At 49.4% G+C, this 16,070-nt stretch overlaps 1 protein-coding gene across 2 annotated transcripts; it reads left to right on the forward strand.

Moving 5' to 3' along the window:
- Positions 1-1,872: 1,872 nt before the first annotated feature.
- On the forward strand, positions 1,873-14,556 carry Nfil3 (nuclear factor, interleukin 3 regulated). 2 transcript variants are annotated; one of them, XM_063227242.1, is made up of 2 exons: positions 1,873-2,058; positions 12,717-14,556. In XM_063227242.1, the coding sequence occupies exon 2, from the start codon at positions 12,880-12,882 to the stop codon at positions 14,269-14,271; it is 1,392 nt and encodes a 463-aa protein (XP_063083312.1). In that variant the 5' UTR covers positions 1,873-2,058; positions 12,717-12,879; the 3' UTR covers positions 14,272-14,556. The 2 variants fall into 2 exon arrangements, with proteins under 2 accessions (XP_063083312.1, XP_063083313.1); XM_063227243.1 differs by having other exon boundaries at positions 12,864-14,556.
- The last annotated feature ends 1,514 nt before the right edge of the window (positions 14,557-16,070 follow it).

Below are 16,070 nucleotides of genomic sequence, written 5' to 3' on the forward strand. Positions count from 1 at the left end.
CTTCACACTTGGACCACAGCCCCTTCCTCCCCATCCCAAGAACCTCCTTACTCCTGTTCCATTACCAGGCACACCGATGTACTCCTGACAGTCCCTGGCCCTCGTTGATCTGTATCAAGTAATTTAGGCTTCATGCTTCCTCTATGCAGGTCACCCTGCAGATTTTCTGCCCGACATCCAGGGTGTCATAGGAGAGGCGGTGTGGCTAAGGGCCAGAGACAGCTACTCTGTGGTGATGTTTAGCAATTTCCTAATCACCAGGAGGAGCTAAAGAGTTATTTTCAAAGTTGGTGTCACAGGCATCTTTCACAATTCCTCTGATTTCCAAGTTTGATAGAATAAAAAGTGAAGCATGGGTATGATACAGGCACAACCTACAGTAAAGTACTCCAGGAAATCAGAAGAGCATCAGATTTTAAAATTCAGCAGAAAGAACAAGTGTCCCAGATCAGAGCGCTCTCCATGTCACTGACTGAGGTAACTCCAGGCTCCTAAACCGGCTCTGAGGGTATAGCTGTCATCATGTAAAGACAGATGCCGCCTGTCTACAGCATTCCACCTGCAGAACAGCGTGAACAGAGCGTCGTGGAAAGCAGGCAGTGCGGCCAGCACCTCTCTACTGCTAGGAACGAGCTGCCTCCTGACCCCCACCCCTCCCCCTGTAACTGATTTACAGCTCTGGTTTTGATTTCATCTGAGAGGTTTTCAAAGCTATAAATAGGCAGTGTAAGGTTGTAGGGGGAGGGAAGCTATTAGTAAATGGAAATTTGATATCAAATCGGGATTTGTTTTCATTAGGCTGGTCAATAAACGCACGCAGCTCCCGAACAAGTCTGCACCTGGGAAGGGCTTGGGACCCTCACTTCGGGTCTCAGTTGAGGGCCCCAGCCAGGCTGTGCTCTCCGAGAGTAAATTCTGACCGAAAGCCCTCGCCCTCTGAGGCTGTCCAAATTCTCAGGCTCTTAACTGTTTTGCTATTGTCTGCAACACTGGGAGGCCAGGGAAGTAGCTAAGACCCAGGAGCAGTGGGCTGACCTCAGCCGACGCCGAACCCGCGCGCCGGCACCTGCGGGTCCACCGCGCTGTTCGCGACTGTAAAAGCCGGTGAGGGAGGGAGGTGTCGGGTCAGGGGCGCTGGCTCCGCGGGACGCACCCGTCGTGCTCCAGTGAGACCGGCCCGCGCCGCTCCTGAAGCGTGCCTGCCCTGTGGACGCGGGCACCACGTGCCGCACCGTCCCCGCGGCGACGCGAATCGCTGCCGGGTGGCCAAGATCCTGCGTTTACACGTTCCCGGCGAGGCCGGGCGGCGGGGTCCGACCGGACCGGACCGTATCGACCCGGGACAGCTGCGCTCGGCCGCTCCACATGGCCGAGCTGGGGGTGGGGACGGGGCCGCGGGCCCGGTTTCGCGGCCGCGTTACGCAACGCCCGCGCCGCGCCGCCGCCGCCCTCGCCCGCGCCGTGCAGGGGCGGTGTTGGCGCAAGGAGCTTCGCGGCCGCCGGCACAACGCCCCCGCCAGCCCGCAACAGGTCCGGGTCACAAAGCGCGCCGAATCACTCGGCGCCGGGGGCGCGGCCCCGGTCCGTTCTACGCTGCCGCGGCGCGGCCGTGCGCAGCTCCTCGGGCGGGCGCGGGACCCGAGTACCGGGCAGCCGCTGTGGCCGCGGCCGGCGGGAGGGACGCGGAGTGGCAGCGGCCGGGAGGGGCGGGGCCTCGGGGCGGGGCGGGGGCGGGGACTCCAGGAGCCCTCCCACGTCGGCCGCACCCATTGGCGGAGGCCTGGGGGCGGGCGGGGGTGCGGGCGCGGTGATTGGGGCCGCGGCCGCCCGTCACGGGACTGGCGGGCGGCGACGTCGCGCGGCGCTCGGAACTGACCTACTAACACACATCTCTCGGCGCGGCCACGGCGCCGCGGACCCGGCGCGCCGCCTGCCTCCCGCGCCGCGCCCTCGCCGCCGCCCGCCGCGGGCCCGGAGGCTCTGCCCGGCCCGAACCAGCGCCGCCCGCCTGTTCCCGGTGCCTCTGTCTTCTCCGCGCCGCCCGAGAGCAGAAACACGGTAAGCGCTCCGCCCACCGCCGGCCGGGCCCGGAGCCTGCGCCGCTCCCGCTCCCACTCCCGAGCGCGCGGCCGATCGGGGCGCCGGGTCGCCGCGGCGCCGGGGGCGCTGGGCGCGCGGGGCGCGCGTTCCGGAAACTTTCGCAGCCCTGTCAGCGCGGGACTCGCCGCCTCAGGCGGCGGCAGCGAGTGTGGTGCCTCACGTAGCCCGCCGGGCTCGCTTCCCTTCGTTGCATAACGTCCCCGGGCTTCGGGGCCGCCGGTGTCCCGGGCGCGCGGCGCCGCGGGCTGCGCCTTGCTGCCGCGGGCCGGGCCGGGACAGGCGGAGCCGAACCCGGGCGTCCCGGCGTCCAGGCGGGGGCAGGAAGGCACCGTGGGCGGCCGTGCGCGTCGGCGCGGCTCGCGCGGACCTTTCCACCCTGTTGTCGTCAGCGTGTTTTACAAGCCCTCGAGAAGGTTGTAGATTTGTCCTTTCTTACATTGCATAATCTGCCACGGTGAAATGTTGGCGCGGAGTCCGGGCCGATGTGGGATTGCACGCATCTGGGTGGACCCATCGAGTAATTTAAGCGCAGTGTTGGACATTGGATCATTATTTACATCCGTATCCAACCCCAAATAAAGGTGTTTTAAAACGGTCTGCACAGCATGAAAAGAGGTGTTTCTGGGCGTGAATACTGATCTTGGGTACTATGACGGGGGAGGGCTCGCCCCTTAAAATGTTCCGAGCTGTTATTTTTAATCTGGGAAGAACCATTGTGACGTTTACCTCCCCAGCTTCCTAACTGTAATGCATTCCATCGGATCAATCCTTTTTCTCACCTTATTGTCATTGCTTTTTCAGACTGGAGACAGATCACATAATAGTTTCCTGGAAATGTTGCATTATGTAACTGCTGAATTTGCTGGCAGCGAGCGTAGAAAGCGGGAGCTAATTACGTGATTTTATAATCTTGCTACAAAGAAAGTAGGACAGCCTCAGCGTTTAAGAATGTCACTGTGACAGGTTTTTTTAAAGGATATTTTAAACAGCACAGTAGACAACCGGCGAAGCATTGCGTTAGCTCATGCTGCCAAATGTGGGTCTTTTGCCCTAAATGAAATGTGCGTTCTTCTAAATTTAGCCCAGTCACATTTTAACAATTGTGGCCTCGGTGCTATTTCTGGTGTTTTCTCCAGGGCAGTGTGCAAATGCAAGTTCAAGACCATTTGCTGTAGTTTCAACTCCACGCCTTTGGAGACCTTTGATAAGATTATATTTTTAGGAAGGCATTTCGCGGTGCCCGGTGGTTCGCTGGGTGCTGTCGCCCGTTTATCTTTTTAAAGAACACTTTAGGAAACTGCTGTTCTTTGAGAACAGCGGGAAAGAGCCAAGTGTCATCTTCTGTTCTTGGCTTTTGTAAATAACGACAGCTAATGAGGTCAAAAGTATTTATTTCGCATCGTGTTTTTTTTTTTTTCTCCAGACAGATATGATTTATGGGAAACAAATATGGGTTAGTAGATTGTATTTTTGTCTGGATAACCTAGTTTTATTCGTGTGAGGATGTATGAATGTGTGAAGCAGCCAGACATTCAGTTTCTTCCTAGACTCTTATGCTGTGTAATTCCGTGGGAATACGTGAATACAATAGCGTGCCTATGAGCATTTTTTTCCTTCACGTAATATTTAAATAATTAAAGTGGAAGATTTTGGGGGCGAAGGAGTGAGGCCAAATTACACTGATTCGTGACTGAACACATTCTGTGACCCCCAAATGATTGCGGTCCTTCTGGAAGACGATCAGCGTCAGACTCGACCTACTTGGCACGCTCGGGTGGGAGCCCCAGGCCTGCGGGGCGCCGCGCGCGCCACCTTCCGACCGCGACCTCCAGGGCACAGCCCCGCCCGGTCCTGCAGGCGCCCCTCCCGGGCTGAGGTCCGGGCTGGAGCGGGCGCGGGTGCCGGCGCGGGCGGCGGGGCCTCTAGAGGACGCGCCCGGGCGGCCGCTGTGCCGGGCCCCGCTGCCGCCGCCCCTCCCGCATTCCTTTGTTCTGGCGCGGGGGTCCTGGCGCCACCGAGGCCCTGCTGCGCCGCCCACCTCTCGGAGGCGCGTCTCGGGAGCCGGGCCTGGCCACGGGAAGGGCAGGCTCCAGTGCGCCCGGCTGCCCGGAGGGGACCCCCAGGCGGGCCCTCGCCTCCACAGGCCGTGCGTCTGGAGCCGCACACACCTTTGTTCCGGAGTCCGCTGAGTCCTGGAGCCCAGCTGCTCCGTGCGCTTGGGGAGGGGAGACCCTCCCAGAGTCAGAGGCAGGGCCAGGCCCCGGCAGGGAGGATGAAAGGGGCCACCTGGCCTGAAAGGGCCAGCCGAGCGCCTGTTGCTATTTTAATTTTTAAAATCTTTGTGCTGTCTAAGGGAACGCGGGTCCACCAAGTTAAGAACAAAATAAAATCACAGCCCCGCCAGACACTGCAGTCTCACCCTGAAGAGTGTGGCGCAGGGCTCCTCTCCAGGCTTGAAGACTTCCAGACCTGGCTCTCTAGGGGTTTTACAGTGGGCTCCTGCAGAGCACAGGACCTGAGCTTTGTTGAAAACAGATCCAAAGCTTGGCTTCCATCCCGTGAGTGCCCCCAGTCAGTGAGTGTCCCCTTGTCGCTGGCTGTTGCTGTCCATCGACCTGGCTTTTATGTTGCCCCTTCCACAGCCCTTCAGGTAAACCAAGGAAATGAAACCAGAACCCAGGATGAGTTAGTGCGCTCTGTGTCGCCCACCTGGGTCTCCCAGGGCCTTGATGATACTAGGAAGGCCCTTAGTATCAGGCCTAGACTGATACTAAGGAAGGTCTGTTTGGGGATGATTTCTTGTTCCAGTGGGGGATTGCTTCTGTTAAGACAACCAGGGTTCATTTCAGGTGGGGGGTGGGGGATTCCTGATAGGGTCAGAGGCCCTCAAATGCCCCAGGCCCAGGGTTGATACTTTGGGGAAGTTTGAAGGACCAGAAAGAGGAGTTGTTGAGGGTAAACTGCCAGGCCCCATCCAGTTCTCTGGAACTTTCTATGACCAGTGTCCTTGGGCCTAAGTGTTCTTTCCTAAAATGAGGCCCTAAATCAGCAGGGCCTCCCGGCTTTATGCGGTGGAAAACTAAAGCCTCCCTGGCTGAGTTTTTGACTCACATAAGATTAAATTTCATCAGTTCACACTGTACTTGTGACACAGGACAGAGCTGAGAAATAATGGGGAAAGGCCAGAAGTAACCATCATCACTACCCTCACACTGGGCATTCTTCAGAGCCGAGGTTGACTAAACACTGCAGGTGCCAAGCACAGTTGGAGGGCTGGTGCTGGCCCAGTGGGAGGTGGGGGAGCCATGCTTGTCACCCTCTCCCTTCTGTGCCTCCTTTCAGTGAGGACGAATGCAAGCTCACTGTAGCTTTTGAAACAATTTCCTTTCTGTGTTGGAGCTTATCTTGGTGAAGTGCAATTATAACATCATGGTGATGCAACACCTAGAAATTAACACGCTTCGTGACAGCCCTTTCACACATTGAGCAAGTCTGACTCACCCGCGGGGCTGTTCCTATTGACCTTGCCCTGGTCAGTGGAGGCGACTCTGAAATGCAGATGCTGCTGTGGCTGGGCTGGAAAGGTGCAGTCATAGTGGCTTTATTTTTACCCAAGTTGAGACCGCATATACTTCATTATTTCCATTGTCATCCAGATGGCGTTGATGCTGTTAAAAGTTGAATATTTTAAATTTCTATTGCGGATGAGTGCACTCTTGGGAGTCAATTCAATCGTAACAGAAACAATATCATTGAAATTTCCTATGCTACTCACTTTGTTGTTTTTGTAAGGTATGCCTGCATTTCACGAGGTTAGCACATTGTTTGTTATCCTGTTATTTTTCTAAATTATATTTGAGTTGATTTTTGTCCAGATCGGACTTGTATGAGAATGTTGCAAGACATTGACCTTTGATCACAGACATTACATAAGAGTTTCTCAGTTTCAAAATGAATTTTTATTGCCACCACCCCCAATTATTTCTCATATTTCTTTGCAAATAACTTTCCTGTAGTTAAAAATTTTTCATATGGTTTTAATTAGAGAGTATAAGCTTGTTTTTAAGTTCAGTAGGGATTTACTAGATGCGATTCATTAATAATCTGTACTTTGAGGCCCTAGTTTCATTGGAATACAGCGATGTTTATAAGCATTTTAGTTATCAGATCATAGTGTCTTTTATTAACTTTCTGGGGATCTTAAACTATAATAAAGTGGCCATCAAATTAACCCTAAAAATAAACATTTTAAATCCATTGTATGCATGAGGCACTTGGCAAAATCAGTGACATTTGCAGTTATCTGGTGCTGGGGAAAGTTAACCAGAGTTAAAAAGCCACAGTAGGGAGAATTAGGATGACTCTTCAGAACTTTCTCTGCCTAGTCCCTCCCCCGCCCACGCCACTTTTCCCGGCGTTGTACAGTATTCCGAGTAGTGAGCACTTGTTCCGTACAGCCCTTCCCTCAGTGAGGTGAGTGGGGGACTGCTGGTGTCCCTTGAGATTTCTGGTTAGTCATTAGACTGGTCAGTTACCTTTTCAGACCCTTTGAGAATAGTAATGATCCCCACTTTGAAATTTCTGTGGATTTTAAAAAGTACATCCCTGTTCCATCTGCCCTGCTGCCCATCACTGTCTGTAGTGAACACTCTCTTTCAAGATGTGAAGTTAATTGTTTTTTGTTTTGTGGTACTGAGAGTTGAACCTGGGCCCTTCCCACCAAGCAACACAATGCACCCTTTTTATTTCTGTTTTGAGATGGTCTTGATGAATTGCCTAGGCAGTGGGTCTGCTCTCCCGCAGCCTCGCAGAGCGCTGCACTTACAAGCGTGTGCAGAGTACTGCAGCTACAGGTGTGTGCCCTGCTGCTTCTGTGCAGCTGTCAGCACCAGCTTCTGTGTGCCTGTGTGCACCGGGTTACAAACAGCAGCCTCCTGCGAGGACGTCAGGTTGGGGCTCTTCTGTGTCACAGTGACTGAATGGCATCAGTGCTATGGAAAATAAACTACAATGTTGTTATTTCTATTAACTTTAAACTTCAAGTAGGCCTCTGTTGAATTTGAAATAATTTCATTTATGGTAAATTCAATCAGGTTCTGAAACATTTATTTACAGACGTTCCCAAATAGAAAAAAATAGGCCAGTGTTTTGCTGTGGTGGAACGCATGCTGGCAGTGTGTGTGTGTGCGTGTGCACATGTGCCCACCCCTTGTCCTGGTGCAGCACATCTTTCTAACCTGAGGCTTAGATTTTCACTTGAGATACAATGATACCAGTGTGCGCCTGGGCACCTGGAGAAGTTCCATGCTCAATTTGAAGAGCCTTTTCCTTTGAAGTGAGATAAGAAAATTCCCCTGCAACTTCAGTGTTTCTGACTAAACTTTTGCATCCCCCACCTTCCCATGGTTGTGTGTGTGAGTTCTCTTATTTTGCTTTTAAACACTAGATTGCTTTATTACCTATAAAAAGAAATAAAGCATTTCATTGATGTAAACATTCTGGATTTTATCCACAGTAAAAAAGAAAAAAAAGGGGGGCTGGGGATTTAGCTCAGCAGCATAAGCACCTGCCTTGCAAGCAGGCAGTCGTGAGTTCGATCCCCAGTACCGATAAAAAAGAAGACAAAAAAAAAAAGTAAGGCTAACCTTTTGCTAGTATTTTTAGTTTAAAAGTAAAAAGAGCTATGAAATTGTTAGATCTTTGATTTTTCATGAAAGTAGCACTTACCTGAAAAACAAGCAGCTGACTTCTTAGTGGAGAGATAGATGATATATAGTTTATCAAAACTTAGATTTACCATAAAAAGTTTTTTTCTGTGATGGTATTTATGTTAACATCAGAGAGTCAACAGTGCATTCAGAGAATAGAGGAAAATGAGACAGTATCAAAAGTGTCTTGCAAAATATTAAGCATACCAAACCATATTTCATATATATTGACAGAATGTTAAAATCAAAGTATATAATCAAAGAGTTTGCAACCACATACCCTTTAGGAGATAATTACAGCCTGTTTCAGAGTAGATTATAAGGTCTGAAATATTGGTAACATTTTAGATGCTCCAAACACATTTATTGTTTTCTATTTGGGAGAAAGAGTGAGCTGTCCAACATTATTTCTGCGAGACATCAGGTTAGAGAAGAAACAAGATGCAATTCTTAGCATGCTAAGTAACTCTTCAAAGATAAATTTGATTCAAAGTTTAGGTTGTAAGGCTGTGTTTGTTTGGAAAAGTTTCTAAATCAAGTGTTTTCTTTATAGACAGCATTCAGGGCATCCGACTTAATAAACTCTGCAGCTGTAGCAGCAGTGCATGTGCTAGGAAAGGCATGGCAGTGACAGCAGCATCACGTCAGCGGGGAAGAATGTCAGCTGCTGTGTGTGGGCTCTGCCCCTTCCCAACTTTCTTTTCATTCGTGATCTTCCTAGAAGTGGTTGTATAGCCTAATACGTGCAGTGACCTGGCTCGTACCAGACACCCACACGTCACAGAATAGGCACTTAGTGTCAGGTATTCACCGGAGAAGAAACACACGCAATGACTAAGGTACCATGGTATTAAATGTTGATTCACAAAGATGACGCATAGATGAAGTAATTGTCAAATTAATCAGATGTAATCCCAGTATTAAATAAAATACTGGGATTTGAAAGGAAGTCATTAGGTTAGCATAAATAGGGATGTTCTCTGAAGGTGTGTAAACAGCTTTTGCATTAGCCTGCACTGGCTTTATTGTTAAGGAATATAAGTACCATCCAGAGCTGGTTTTCCTGTGGGTTGCACGGTGGTCCCTGAGACTCTAGGTGGAAAGCCCTGGTGGAAAATGGATGCACGTTGCTTTTGTGTAGAAAAGAAGTCACAGGTGATAATGTCTACTGCTGTGTTTCTTTTTCCCTGTCTTGATTTAGGTAGGAGCTAAGAGATTCTCCCAAGGTAGGAAAATAGTGTTTTCTTGGTTCACTAAGTACCAGCTTCCTCTGGGAAGGTGGAAGACACTTCTAGGTGCTTTGTTGGCTTGGATCAGCATCTGTAGTTAGGAGGAGCCCTAGTGATGGTGCATGTGTGACTCAGAAGTGAGGGTGACCTGCAAGGACCAGGTGTCTCCAAGAGCACAAGACAGGGGTGCTGGCATTGAAGTCCAGGCTGGGCTGGGACCTCAGCTTTGCCATTTCATGAGCAGTGTGACCCCACACAGGTGGCATCGCCTCTCTAAGCTGTAGCTTTCTCACCTGAAAATGGTTGCTGTGAAAGTTAGTGCAGTAAAGTGGCTTAGCCACTGCCTTGTGCCTGTTGCACAGGAAGTGTTCATTCAATATGAGGCTCCGGCTGGGGATGTGTTCATTACTATCACTGTACCAAGAAAGCCAGCACTGTGTGAGTGACCAGCCCAGCCTGCAGGTCCAGTGCCTGCACAGCCCAGGGCCTGCCTTGGCTCTAGCGCAGCACCCGGTGCATATTGATGCTGCATGTGTGTTGTATAAACCTATATGATGAAAGAAACTCCACTAAAACTCTGGGGAAATGCTGCGTCTAGGAGTCACACAAAAATGTTAAAAAGGAGGATTCCAAGAAGTTTCACAGTTATCAAATGCTGCTCTGCAAGGCAGGTGGGCAGTTATCAGTCCAGCACTGAGCACCTGGTGCTTCAGTTTGTGGTTGGAATACAAATATATTTTAGTATCGGCCCGGGAGCCTTCACAGGAGCACAAAGGCAAATGCTTAGACGATCACAGCATCCCAAACCAGGGCTGCCCGTGACTCCCAGTGCTGACCCCCACTCCTGCAAAGTTATTCATAAGTAATGCTACAGAAAACACCCTGAGACAGTGTGTGGTGCTGTGCCAGTGGGGCCGTAGCTGCAGTGAGATGCACAGCTTCGCAGTAATAGGCAGTCAGCTGCAAATGGGGAGAAGATGGAAGAGTTGAGTTTTTGGTAAGCCTGTGTTTTGTTTGGTTTTGGAGTTGGATGTTTTGCAGGACTGGGAATTAAACCCAAAGAAGTTGATCCCAGCCTATTATTATTATTATTATTATATTTTGAAACAGAGCCTCACTTCGTTGCCTAGCTAACCTTAAACTTGAGATCCCACTGTCTCAGCCTCCCAAGTAGCTAGAACGAATTACAGGGTGTGGAGGTTTAACATACCAACAAAATTATAGAGACGAAGAATCTAGTGTACAGTATTTAGATGCCTAGAAGAAAAAGATTAAGGAAATTTTCAGATGAAATCATTGTAGTTACTGTTATGTCAGTAGCACAGAGATTATTTCCATGCACAGCATGGTGACAGCTGCCAACCCTCACCTGCAGGTTCACAGCTGTGCATTGTGTACACCTGTGGGCCAGAAGGGCAAAGGTTTCCACTTACTCTATGTGAAGAGAAATCACAAAAAGTTAAGAAACAGGAAAATGCATGGAAGAGATAGACTCTCTCTCAAGTAGAAAAAATATTCAGACTAGTATTGTCCAAGGCTTACCATATGATACTTAACAACATGAAGTCTTAAAAAGGCATACTAGCTAGGTAGCAGGGCACCTACCCGTAAGCCCAGCACTCAGGGAGGTTGAGGCAGAATGATCACAAGTTTGAGCCCAGCCTGGGCAACTTAAAGACTTAGCAAGGCCCTGTCTCAAAATTTAAAAAATAAAAAATATTTTTTTTAATGGCCTGTCCATTGTAGTTTAGAACAGAGGTCTTGGGTTTGTTTCCTAGTTCTGAAAACAGAAGCATCTCATGAAAGACCAAGGTCACCCTCTTTCCTGAGCTGGAATCCCTTACTCTTCACTTTGGGTTGATTTCACTTGAGGGGTGAGGACCTGATCCTGAGTAACAGGATACAGACTTCGCAGGAGTGGCCTGTGCCATGCGGGAAGGAGCATAGGGCTTCAAGTTTGGAGGCAGAACCTAGAGGGGAATAATAGGAGACACACCTGTCCTCAGTGGTCAGTAGAGTTTCCATTTCCACAGCACCATTGCCACGGTGACGCACTCCATGCCCTCGCGGCCAGTTAAAGTGTCACTATCAGAAAACAAACAAAAACCTGAAATTAATAGTCACACATTTCTCTGAGCTGTGGCCAGCAGCTGCCTGGCTGTGTTGACTCAGTCTAATGCGCAAAACACGGCAAGACGCCCCTTCTTTCTGACCTTGGAATTACTACAGTGCATCTTCTGTTGTTCTGGAAAAGGTAAAAGAAGCCTGGCAGGCTTTTCTAACTGATACAATTAAACTTCATTAGTCATTATGAAACTATGTGTAAGACAGAAGTAGTGACGTAAAACAAAAACATTAAATCTTTCTAATGTGGCAGGGTAGAGTGCCGGTACATACAGACAGTCCTAGCGAAGAATAGCTGTTCATGTCTGCGGTATAAAAGTGTGACCAACTAGAAAATTGGGCAGGGAATCGACCTCTGGAGACAACCCAAAACTACTGCAAAAGGAGTGTTACTGACCCACACTGCAGATTTATTATCATAGGTTAGAGCAGTGTCAGGGGCCTGGAAACACAGTTAACGCATGTGTGAGGCCCTGGGTTTGGTCCCCAGCACCACGATCAAAAAAATAAAAAAGGCAAATGTCAGGTCAAAGGCACATTATAAATATTTCACTGGTGCGAGAAGAAACTAGTTGACAATTCTGTTTTGAGTTCTTGTATTTTATTTGAAACTAATTAGTAAAACTGAAAGAAGTATTTTCCATAATTACACTGTCTTGGTTTAAAGTAATTTTAAGTTGCAAGAGGGGATTCTACTTTAAAAAAAAAAAAAAAAACCTTTGAACAGTAACGGTTAATTTTAGTCTGAAGCTGCTATGTAACTAAATCTTATTAGGACAGAATTTTTAGGACTTGGAAGAGTACTTTGAAGGCTTCATTATTTCCTTCTGATAAATCACTGTGCAGGAATCAGAAAAAGGGACCTTGCTAATCTACAAGCACAGGTGTGGCTGAGGTGTGGGCTGTGGAAAGGGGCCTTTTCATCTAGAGGGGTGCATCCTCAGGGAGTTGGTGGGTGCAAACCTCACATGCATTGTGCGTCCATCCTCGTGGAGGTGTGGGGACAGACCAACAGTGCAGTTGTTCCTGTGGCTTTTAGCTTTCTGGACAGTTTCAGCTCTGTTTGTGTTTTATTCTGTCTGTGGTTGCAAAACTTGTTTACAGATGTCAGAGGACTTTACTAAGTGGAGTTCCTTTGAAGAGGAAGGCATGTTTGCTCAGCAGCTGTATAAATGTTATCTGAAATTATCCAGAAGGGCCACAGTGTGAGTGCTATTTAGAAACTCATCAACCAGAGGTGACCTGTCATTTCCTTCCGGTGCCGGCCTACCCCTGCAGCCACACCAGCCAGCTCTCCTTAACACTGCTGTGCTCTACCCCTAGCTCAAAGGTGGTTTTATTTTGTTTTATTTAGTATTTTTCTTACTGTCTTAGACTACAGAACCTCCTGCAGGTAGGACCTTCAGGCTCTGCAATAGAGACGTTGGGGCCTCTCGGAGGAAAGAATTCTGTCCCATTTGTGCTTTTATCCCCAGGTGCTCAACACAGTTCCCTGTGGGTAACTGGCACCCAGCATCTGTTCCAGTGAGTAACTTTGTCTTTCTGTGTTTTGCAGATAACCAGAAGACCCTACTCTCTTCAATAAAAGGAGCCATCACATTTATCCCAGAAAACAGAACCAGGGAGGACTGTTGATGGATTTTAAAAGCGCTTGAGAATCCCGAGATACTAACTTGTTCTCCTCTGCTGTATATGTCCGTAGGATAAGGCTGCTTCTGATGCAGCTGAGAAAGATGCAAGCCATCAAAAAGGAGCAGGCATCTTTCGATGGTCCGGGCAGCGCGGACAAGATGATGGTGCTGACCTCGGCCTTACCCGAGGTGCCCGAGGACCTGTCCACGGCCGAAGAGCTGCTTCTGGGTGAAGGAAGTGTGGGCAAAAACAAATCTTCTGCCTGCCGGAGGAAACGGGAATTCATTCCCGACGAGAAGAAGGATGCTATGTACTGGGAGAAGCGGCGGAAAAACAATGAAGCTGCCAAACGTTCTCGGGAAAAGCGCAGACTGAATGACCTGGTTTTAGAGAACAAACTAATTGCACTGGGAGAAGAAAACGCCACTTTAAAAGCTGAACTGCTTTCCCTGAAATTAAAGTTTGGTTTAATTAGTTCCACGGCATATGCTCAGGAGATTCAGAAACTCAATAGCGCCACAGTTGTGTACTTTCAGGACTACCAGCCAGCCAAGGCCACGTCCGCCAGTGCATTCACGGATGAGCATGAACCGGGGCTGGTGGCAGGCAGCTGCATCTCTGTCATCAAGCACTCCCCGCAGAGCTCGGTGTCTGACGTGTCCGAGGCATCCTCAGGGGAGCATACCCGGGAGAGCCCCATGCCGGGCAGCTGCCGAAGTCCCGAGGGCAAGTTCCAGGTCATCAAGCAGGAGCCGGTAGAGCTGGAGTCCTTCCCGCGGGAGCCGAGGGATGACCGGGGCTCCTATGCAGCCTCCATCTACCAGAACTACGTGGGGAGCTCTTTCACCAGCTATTCACATTCTCCACCTCTCCTGCAAGTCACGAGGTCCTCCAGCAGCTCCCCAAGAACCTCTGAGACCGACGACGGGGTGGTGGGGAAGTCCTCTGATGGGGAGGACGAGCAGCAGGTTCCCAAGGGCCCCATCCACTCCCCTGTGGAGCTCAAACGTGTGCACGCCACAGTGGTGAAAGTCCCTGAGGTGAACTCCTCTGCCTTGCCGCACAAGCTCCGGATCAAAGCCAAAGCTATGCAGATCAAAGTGGAAGCCTTTGATAACGAGTTCGAGGCCACACAAAAACTCTCCTCCCCCATTGACATGACATCTAAGAGACACTTTGAACTCGGAAGCCATAACACTGCGAGCGTGGTCCATTCTCCCCTCCCTCCTTTCTCAGTGCAGGTGACAAGCATTCAAGATTGGTCCCTCAAATCGGAACACTGGCACCCAAAAGACCTGAGCAGCAAGACTCAGAACAGTTTCAAAACTGGAGTAGTGGAGATTAAAGACAGTGGGTACAAAGTTTCCGACTCAGAGAACTTGTACTTGAAGCAAGGGATCGCAAACTTGTCCACAGAGGTTGTCTCACTTAAGAGACTTATAGCCACACAGCCAATCTCTGCTTCCAACTCCGGGTAGAGGATGGCTGCGTCAGATCTGGGCATTGAGAAAGATGTCATTTGCAATAGATGAGTACGTTTTGTACGTTTCCACTGGACTGTGATGTCGTTTCACTGTACGTGCACATGTTGTCCCTTCGGCATCCATGTGCACAGATGATGCGGTTAGCTGTGTCCGCGCTCTGCCTTGTGCATAGTCAGATAGTCCACGCAAAGGCTGTACATACCGAACATTATTTTTGTTGTTCTGTTATAAAGTGTGTAAGTTACCAGTATCAATAAAGGATTGGTGACAGACACAGAACTTCTGCTCCTTTGCACTTGATTTGATGGAAAAAGAACAGGCGATTTTAAGTTATAAAAGTAGACATTGAGATACCTACATTTCATTTATCTGGGGTGGTTTCATTCCCATAAAGGAAAACTAAAGTGTACATTCAGCAAATAATTTGTTTTTCCAAGCTATAAACAATATTTTCTTGTATTTGAGACCAGTGTACTAAATTACTGCCTATTGTACAGGTTTCTGTAAAGTTGTTTTCTCTGTATATATTTATTCCTAAGCAGAAAAATCCAAGTTGCCCAGAGCCAGCCTGTCCTTAGTCATCCCCTTGCAAGTGTGACACCCTGATATAGATAGTTGAGTCACTGGCCCACGTAGATGAAAGACTGTTTTGAAATGATGGAGACGTTTTTATATTATTATAAACCTTAGCAGTTCTGGAAGGTCACAGTCCAGACATAAAGCTAAATACTTTTTTCAGAGAACACATGCATTGTCACACATTGACACATGAATATGAATACCTAAAAGAACGTTTTTTAAGGGTTTGTTTACAGGCAGGGATGTAACACAGCAGTAGACCATTTGTCTAGCATGCAGGAGGCCCTGGGTTCAATCCCCAGCCCTGGAAAACAAAACAATAATAAATTGTTCATAAAAAATATAAACAATAGCTCTTTATCTTCGGGCATTCGTTTAAAATTCTAGGAGTTAAGAAAACGGGATGAGAAGGCCTCTGATTGAATGTCCAGGTCACTTTGTGCACTGTGCCGAGAAGGCAGTGTCCCCACCCCCAGGCCAGGAGCTCATGGCCATGCCTGCCCTGAGGAGCAGAGAGGCGCAGCAGGAGACACCTCCCCAAGTCCTGTCTCCACACTGACCGCTTTCCTGTTGGAAGGGAGTGAAGCGCCTGTGAAGTCACAGCACAGGCCCTGACGTCCCTGCTGTTGAGCGCCCTGCGCAGTGGCCCTTGGTGCAGCAGGCCGGATGTGCCCTGCAGTGGCGTCCCACCTGGGGGCTGCAGGCCCTCTAACAGGCCTGCCCGGGCCACACTGCGCCAGCCTTCCTGGGCCTGCAAACTGTGCAGGGCTTGGCGGGACAGGGCGCCTGCGCCACTCCCGCCTCCCTCTTTTTCCTTTCACAGAGTGGCCACTTTTCTTTCCAGATTCTGGACCCTGCATCCAGTACATGGGCGAGCTTGGCCGTTAGCGTCTCTTCAGTCTTTTTCTTGGGAAACCTGAAGCAGACCCATCTAAAAATATGAAGCAAAGGTGGGGTAAATTGCTGAGTAGGGATCAAGACCCAGAGACTTTGACAGACACGCACTGTGATAGACATTGAAGTAAAGCCAGACACCGGGGGCTGTAGCTCAGTGGGAACATGTTTTTGTAGGGTGTACAAGGCCCTGGGGTCAGTGCCCAGCATGAAAAAACAAAGCACTGAGGAAAAGAACTATTAATAAGCTAACTACAGTGAGTCCTCGGCTAACGAACACTCGAGCTGTGAACTTTCAGATTCAAACTTAGCTCGAGTCG

Source organism: Cavia porcellus, unplaced genomic scaffold (genome assembly GCF_034190915.1).
Source record: "Cavia porcellus strain 051 isolate PalLab524CR breed Dunkin Hartley unplaced genomic scaffold, mCavPor4.1 scaffold_17, whole genome shotgun sequence".
NCBI classification, from domain to species: Eukaryota; Metazoa; Chordata; class Mammalia; order Rodentia; family Caviidae; genus Cavia; species Cavia porcellus.